Here is a 9,157-nt window from a genome sequence, read left to right as displayed (position 1 = left end):
TAAAAAATAAAAATAAAATTTTTTATTGATAAGTGTGCGGTTTGATTCTATTGATTTAAAAAACTTAAATTGCTTAAAAAAAACTATGAAAAAGAGTAGGGGAGATGGGGGCGCATTGATCGCCGTAGCAGTGTTTTGAAAATTGCGCAGAACCTGAAAGAGATGTAAAAACTTATTAACTACGAAACACATGTAGAACTATCTGGCTTTTGGAATATATAAATATTTTGATTTAAAAAAATGATAAACATGAATAATTTTAACTTTTAAACAACCCTCTCTAAAGATCAATGTACCCCAAACTATGGGGTACTATGATCTCCGACTTGGGGCACATTGATCTTATATGCGTAATATTATCTAAACGTTTAACACTTCTATAACTAAATCTTGTAAATAATTTAGTCAAAGGGTAATACTGTATAACATATAATACATCTAAATTTTTTAATTATTTTTTAAATATAGCAGTTAAACCCACTAGTCTAATTTTTAATTAAAAAATGTATAAATCACAGCAGCTATAAGCTACCCGCTTTATATACGTTTAAAACTTTACAACAACTTGAAATTTATAAGAACTGAAATATAAAGACTGAAATAAGAATACAACTTTTAAGTTTACAAAACTTGTTAAAAGTACAATATTTTGATTAAGAATATTTCATCATTTGTGAAAGTCAAGTTGTGAAGCAGCTTTTGGTTTACATTGTTTTTTATTCCTAAGCAAGTAATTCTTAGTTTCTTTCTTATCTTTTGTGGAGACTTTTTGTTGATTTTTGGTTTGCTTCAAAATTTTCTTTTCTTTTGACAAACGAATTTCATTTCTGACAGGAGTATCAGTCAAGATCCTTGTTTTTAACTGCCTACTTTTAACATTTTTTTTTCTGGCAGATGCTTTTGGGTAAGGTTTTAAAACCTCAGGTGAGATTATAGAAGCAACACTTGTTGACACTTTGTTTAAAATACTTGTTTCAATATTTACTATAGTTATTTCAGACTCTATGTGATTAACATGTGCTGGTATCATTTCAGATTCCATGTTGTTGACAGGAGTGATAGTAACTGTATCTGGAGCAGCTCTATCTGTAACTGATGATGGTAAATATTCGTCATCTTTGAAAATTTCAGAATTGAATGGCTCAATGCCAGCTACTCTAAATCCTGTCTGTATATTAGATGGTGAGAAAGCTTTTGTATACGGTTCTCGAACTATTGAAACAATATCATAAATGGTCATTGGTCTTGGGTTTGAAACCATCCAATTATCACATGCAGAATTGTAAAACCTTTTCAATGGTCCAAAAACAGTTCTATCTAATGGCTGCAATTTATGGCTGCAATGGGGAGGAAAACTTATCATTGTAATTCCGTGTTGAATTGCAAGCTCCAAGCCTTTAACAGAAATATGACTTTCATGACTGTCGAGAAGTAACAAAACTGGAGATTCCTGAGAACAGTTTGAATATTTAACAAAATGTTTAATCCATTCTATGAAAATTTCTGAGTTCATCCAACCAGAAGGATTTGCAAATCCCACACATCCAGGAGGTCCTTCCTTAATCATGTAATCATGAAACTTTATCCTAGGAAAAATAAATAATGGAGGAATGGAATTTCCAATAGCATTAGAGGCACAACATGCAGTTACCAATGTTCCTCGTTCTGCAGATGTGATTCTTCCAACTTGTTTGCTTCCTCTACCAGCTAAAACCTTTACCGGCTTTTGAACGGTTGTTAAACCAGTTTCATCAACATTATATATACAGTTAGGATTATATTTATCTCGATTTCTTACCGTTTTAAGATTTTGAAAAAACTCTCTTGCAGTGTGTTTGTTAAAAGCTGTTGATCGAGCGAAGCTCGTTGCTTCAGGTGTTCGTAGAGACAACTCTGGTTGTCTTTTCATAAAACCTTGCAACCAATCAATGCCTGCAATTTTATTTTTGATCCATGATGATGGGCATATCTTATTGTTTTTTAAAGCAAATTCGTATGCCAATAATCGCGTTGACCTAGTTGAAAGGCGATAGTTCATTTTTGATGCAATTAGTAAATAACTTGATAAACTTTTTTCATCTTCTGCTGTAAAAACTTGTCTATTGTTGTAGTTAGGCTTGAAAGCTTCATTTGGATTAAGCCTCTTTTTACGACAATATCTTTTTAAAGTCATTCTATCTATGTTAAACTGACGTGCTACAACATTCAGTTGTGTTCCTTCTAAAACTTTATTAACAGCTACTTTCATTGTTTCACTTGGTATAGCAACTTTATTTGTTTTTTTAATTCTATTTCTAACCATTTTAAGATCTGTAAAAAAATATATCAATAAAAACATATGTTTTTAATAAATGCTAATACTTAACATAATAATATTATGTTAAATATTTTTTAACTATTATGTTAAATATTATTCTTTTGATATTATAAAATAATAGTATTATTATTACTAGCTTATAACATAAGTAGATTTAAAAAATGAAATGCTAAAAGCTATTGTTTGTTCATATATAGTTTTTTTTCTAAATTATAAATACAATTCCATTCGTTTAACTGTATTGCTTATAAACAAAAACATGGGGCACTTCGTCTTCTATGGGGCACTTTGATCCTCCGATCAATGGGCCCCGCATAGTCAAAGATCAATGTACCCCAATAGGTATAGGTAACATATTGATAGCAATATCTACTGTATAAATTGCAGCCAAATAAAAATTATATATTATATTATACACCTAACACTTACAAATTTAAAATAAAATTGTTGTTAACCCATACAGACATCTAAATAAAAATATATTTGAATTATAGTACGATTTAAAAAAATCACTTTTTATGACGAAAAACAATATTTTCTTTATTTTTTTTTGACGCTGATAACCTTATGAAAAAATATTACGAATAATCAATTAGGGAAGCATAATGGTTAATTAAATTGCAGCCTCACTTCTAGTAAGGCAAAAATGAACGAGTAAAAGCCAAAAGATCATACTGCCCCGGCGATCAATGCGCCCCCATCTCCCCTACTTTAAAGTATAAAAATTTAGTTATTGATTTTTAATAAATTTATTTTCTGCAAGCTTCTTAAATAACTTCTTATTTTTTATTATATATAAATATAATTTCAACATTGCAATAGTAATAAATGTGTAAATATTGTTGGAAAAAAAAATAAATAAAAATAACGATACTTGTAAAAATATATTTGTATCTGACATTTTAATACCATTATAATGTAATGAATTTATTTAAAAAATGTATGATTATGCTTTTATTTTACAGTGTTTATTATTTTTGTAAAACCACTTTGCAATACTTTGTTTTTATTTATATATTAAATATATATATATATATATATATATATATATATATATATATATATATATATATATATATATATATATATATATATATATATATATATATATATATATATATTCTGTTAACGAATCTTTATTATGTAATTGCGAATTTTTAATATTAAAGAACAAAAAATAAATTTAAAATAAAAAAATAATTAAAAATAAGATATTAGACAAAACGTTTATGAGATTTCATGCGTGATTTTTGGAAATGCCCGATGGTGAACTCGCAGCTCAAAAGTAAAAAAAAAAAAAAGAAAGAAAAAAAGTTAAACAATTTTAAAAATGTCAAACTATCAAAGTCGTTTTTCTCTGCAAGTTCATTTTTAAAACGCTTTCATTAATAAATTTTTAGAACTGCCAATAACGACGATATCGAGCTGATTTTTGTTTTAATTTGCAGCTTATTCTTAATAATTTGTTATAATTTGCAGCTTATTCTTAACTCTTTGTAACTCTATTGCTTTAATAACTCTAGATCTGATTTTGCACGAATTTATTTCATGTCTTACATACTATTGATATCTGACAATATCTAAAATGCCTGGGTTTTTCTATTCATTTTTTTAGGAGCCTATCAACAATAAAAACAAAAGGTTTGTGTTCTAAATTGGTTAATGGTTGTCAAAACTGCAACTGCACCACCGACTTCATTTTCATCAAAAAAAAAAATTATCATTCTAGTTTTTCTGTTGTCACTTGAAAATTCTCTCAAATTTATTTTTATCTAACGCATCTGTAAAAACTTAACTTTAATTGACTTTTATTAACCAAGGAGCCAAGGAGTTATCGTAGACTGGAGTGAGAACAAAGTAAAATACGTCATTTTTCAAGAAACAGTCTAAAGTAGTAAAATAATTTTCTATTCAACACTGCGTAATTATCATAATTAAAAGTTAACCAATCACATTCCACGTTTAACAAAAATTATCCAATGATATTGTTTCAAAACGTTATAAACGATTGCAAATAAAAAATCGAAGTTTAAAAAATTCGTAAGCAATGTTTAAAGTTGGTATATTGTTATTTTTTTGTTGTGCTATTGATCGACTAATAATAAATTTCTAGATTAGAATTTAACTAATAAATATCTAAATAAGAATTTGGTAGTATTTTTGCCGGATTTACAAAAAAAAGTTTTATATTTCTATATTTGCTTTTAAATCCGACAAAAATACTCCAACACAAAATAAAATGCGACAAAACTATATTTGCTTTTAAATCCGACAAAAATACTCCAACACAAAATAAAATGCGACAAAACTACTCCAATACAAAATAAAATCCTGGAGGGATTTAATAAGTTCCTGGCCGAAATAACAGTTTTAAAGAACGTAACTAACCTATAGCTAAACAAGCAAGCAAACAATAAGGTTAAAATAGTTAGTAGAGATTTAGGTAGAGAGTCTAAAACTTTGATACCTATAATTGAGGTAAGCAAGAAACAATTACTTCGCCTTAATCGTGATTTTTGTTTTAATTAACTTCTTGATTGACCGCATAGTTGTTAAAAACATATCCAACAAAACTTTTCTTTTACTAATCCATTTTGATTACAACTCTCAAAGCTTATTGATACGTTTTAAAATTTTCCATTTTTTTGCAAAAGCGCCATTTTGACTTGCTTCTGAAATAATTATACTACAAAGACTGTAATGCGATTTTAATTCATTTTCGGCTTTGTTCTCACTCCAGCTAAGCTATTATACCTCCTTGAATTAACTAAATGAAGTTTTTTTAGAACGGCTAAACAATAAATAAATAGCCTCAAAACTTTGCAATATTTCATTTTTTTGTTCCAAGATCAGAGAAGAACCGTAGGATCATTTATTTGAAAGATAATAAATGCGTTAGTTAAAAAAAAGTTTTAACCCGAACTTTATGCACAAAGAAACTTAAAGATATTTTATTAAGCTGTATTGAGGTATTTAGTGTTATTTTTTAAATTTCTTTTAATTTCAATTTTTTTATTTTTCATAGGTTTCTAAAAAGGTTTTCTTCGTTTTTTTCTTAGGTTAATTTTCGTAAGCCAACTTGAGCATGTGTTTTATTAAACTTTTAAAAAGTTTTTTTATATATAAACATTTACGTAAATATCGTAAAGTGATCTTATAAGTTTTTATTACTTCTTTTTTAAACAAAAATTAATTTTGCTGAATTTTTTGTAATTTTCATCAATCTATTTAGAAGAGGAATTATACAAAAATTAAATGAAAAAATTGTGTCTTTATCATTACCATAGCTTAGCGCCTTATGATTACTCTTCTACTACAAATAAAACTTTATTGCGTTATGGTTACTCTTTAAGTAAAAATAAACTTTCTGCTTCGGAAGCTACGAATAATATATTGAATATGATTTGTTTCTATTGATGGTTGAAGCGGTTGATACTTGCATGATATTTAGTTATTTTTAGTGCCGTTGTAAATGCTTTTAATAGCAAAACAAATCCTGCTGTATTCAGTTATGCATTGGACGTTTTATAATTTATATCAAAAACTATTTTGGATTTAGTTTTCAATGCCCCAACCTTTTTTTTTAAAGATATTCTCTGAAAATGAATTCTATTATTTATTTTATTGAAAACGCATGTCATCAGTTTAATTATAAAAGTTTGTTATCAATTTGAACAACAATATTTTATTTATTATTTGTTTTATTATTTTGAATTATTTATTTACTTTGTTTTAACAAATAATACTAAAATTAAAATTGATTTTCTCTGAGAATATTTTTAAAAACTTTGTTTTAGCACTTTATCATATTTAGCATATTAGGTACTTTAAAATATTAAGATAAAGAAAAAAGTTCTTAAAACGTTTAACTTAAGTTGAAGAAGAGAAAGATTCTCAAAAGTTTTAACTTAACCTTTTGGACGTCTTTTGAACGTTCAAAAGACGTCTTTAAAGTCACGTGCTCACTGGTTAATATATTGTTAGCTTTAAAACTATGATATATATTTATCAATACGTCGTAACGACGCCGTTTGCTACAAAAATACGATATAAGTTTAATGTCAAAATACTATTGCAATGTTTAACGCTTAGTTATTCATTTTAATTTTAACTATTTATTTTGGTTTTAGTCATTCATTTTGATTTTAGTCATTTATTTTGATAATTAAAATTAAAAGTTCTTGTTATAAAACTTTTTTTTTTGCAAAAATAAGGCGCAAATACAGATATGATATCATTTATAGATACCATGGCCTACTATAAATACTATTTATAGTAGGCCATGTAGATACTCAATAGTCCATATTGCAACGGATATTGAAATAAATATTTTTTAAATTAAAAATATATTTTAAATTAAATGTCAATTTTATGATTAAACTTTACATCTGATTTTTATTAAAAGCCAATGGAAACGGAATAAAGAACGATGTAGAATGGGAAGTTATTAACGTCGAAAAATAAATGTGATAGTTTACAACTTTCAACATATTTAAGCAAATACAGCGAAAACATTATTTTAGTCAAATTTTTTAATTAATAAATTGAACTTAAAATCAATCAGTCCATTAAGTTCATCAATTGTAAACAACAACGACTCATTTCATCAAATACAATATCAATAGATACAGTTCAGAATTAGAATACTTTTTATACTTTTATTTCATTACAAAAAATTCCAACAAAGCTACAAGCAGCCACTAAATTTTAATTAACAGAAAACGAACTGGAAACCTAAAGTGCTAGGAAGTGATTGACGAAAGACTTAAACTTTAAATTGTCAAGAACATTTATGCGGGGAGAGAATGCCAAAAGACCAATGTTTGCAGAAAACAAAGAGCTGTTTTAATGAGAGGTTAGTAATGAATGATCTATGAAAAAGTAGAAGGGTCAGTAAGAGTATTACCATTCATCAATATTATTAAACTACTTGCACTAATCTTTAGCAGTAATGAACTGATTTTGTTTGGGTTAAAATTCACAATAGAAGATTGATATCCATATTTTGAGTAGATGCAGTAATTTTTGATGGCTGAGAACTGCAAACATTTATATATTCATATTTATGTGAAATTATGGTGTATGGATACAAAAAAGCACTAAATTATGTGCTTTAATTCCCTAAACGTGAGAGTAACAAGTTGACAAAGAATTTTTTTTTTTTACGATTCTTCACTAAGTCTAAATTCATAGATATATTTCAAATTTCATACAATGACCTTTTAGCGTTCAAAAACTATGACCATATAAAATTTGTGCATCAATTTTGAATTGTACGTATTTTTCCGTGGTTGCATAACTATTTTATGTTTATTAATTGTTAGAATTTAAGGGAACGCAATTTTTAAACGCTCTCTTTAAATTTTTGCTTTAAACTTTCTAAAACTATGACTAAAGGCTTAACACGACAAAAAAATATATCTATTATAAACTAAAAACAAAAATTAATCATAAAACCTTTTTAATGCCTTTGAGTATATATTTTTCAAAAACTTAAGTTTGCTTTATGTCATGCTTAGCTTCCGTGCAATTTTCTTACGCAATAAAAAATAACAAAGAAAAATGAAAAAATCTGACTAATAAGAGCCGGCTTGAAAAGAATCGGCTGATCCAAATTAAATATAAAGAGCTAACAACCAAAACATGAAATGTCACGTGATATGGAACTGAGACAAATAAACTATTATGATTATAGCAATTTTTATAAATTTTGATGAAATGTATAAAAGTTAAAAGGTTTGAACTAATAGGACAATATGTTTTGAATTAGAAACATGATACAATTTTGCATTTAAAATGTACCTTGTCATATTTCTAAGGATACCTTCAAGTTTTAGATTATTTGGTGCTATATTTAAACTGAAAAAGCAACATTAAAAAAAATAGAACTTTAATTTAGTCTCGCAATTAACTCAACTTAAAATTTTATATAGTTTACTTCATTCAGTTTTCTTCAATCGCATTCCTTCTGATTATCGTTAACACTTTTCATAGAAGTAGCAATGGTTGGAGTTTTGAAAAGATGAGGATTGTCATCTAGCATTATTTTACAAGCTTATTAAAAACAGATTGATTCTTCTTTCCTTAAGATCACTATCTTGTGTTTTCTGCTTAAAGGCAAAGTTTGTGGTTGCATTCTCTTTAATGTATTAATGGTGAATGACTTTTCGCTTAAGGTGGTACCACAGGAAAAAAAAACAGATTTTTGAAGAAAAAATCAAAATTTATTTTTTAATGTTAATTGGTGCAAAATTTAATGCTCCTTTAAATAATATATAGGTTTCAGGTGTTTTTATGTCCTAAAATAGTGTAAGATTTTATTACTAGGCGGTATGAAGATTTAGTCCATAGAAACAACTTAGCAACGGGTATTACTCCATATATCTTGCTTTTTATTGCTAAAAATGGATAGAAATTTAACTGAATTGAATGTCATATAATATACTTTGCATTTTCGATCTAAAATTCTTTACTTAAAACAACAAACTTATGTAAAAACCTCTACAATGGAGCTTAAAAAACTGTCTACTGGGTAATAAAAACTGTGTACTGGTTTTACTCAAATAAAGAGTTTTACTTAATGTTATTCGCTGTTTATACTTTATAGTGTTATAATACTACTGAACAACTGAAAGTAAATTAACTATGAGTACAAAAATATCTAGCAAGCAAAATTTTATTAGACATCACAAAAGAAAGCGGAATGGCGTTACTCCAAGGAAATGTGCCACAAAAACTAAAATAAAGAACCGACTTAGTGAACCTACCTGTTCCAGTAGCAGGAAACTCAATGGCAATATAAATATTAATGAGAGTTTTTTTGGATAGAACTTGTGATAA

At 27.0% G+C, this 9,157-nt stretch overlaps 1 protein-coding gene across 1 annotated transcript; it reads right to left on the bottom strand.

The window, feature by feature from the left end:
• Window positions 1-667: 667 nt before the first annotated feature.
• On the bottom strand, window positions 668-2,302 carry LOC136078477 (tigger transposable element-derived protein 4-like). Its single transcript, XM_065794250.1, has one exon. It carries the CDS (start codon window positions 2,300-2,302, stop codon window positions 668-670), a length of 1,635 nt encoding a protein of 544 aa, XP_065650322.1.
• Between the last annotated feature and the right edge of the window lie 6,855 nt (window positions 2,303-9,157).

The sequence above is a fragment of the Hydra vulgaris genome, chromosome 03, assembly GCF_038396675.1.
Source record: "Hydra vulgaris chromosome 03, alternate assembly HydraT2T_AEP".
NCBI classification, from domain to species: Eukaryota; Metazoa; Cnidaria; class Hydrozoa; order Anthoathecata; family Hydridae; genus Hydra; species Hydra vulgaris.
Note: the sequence above shows the minus strand (reverse complement) of the source record. Positions and strands in the feature narration are given on the sequence as shown.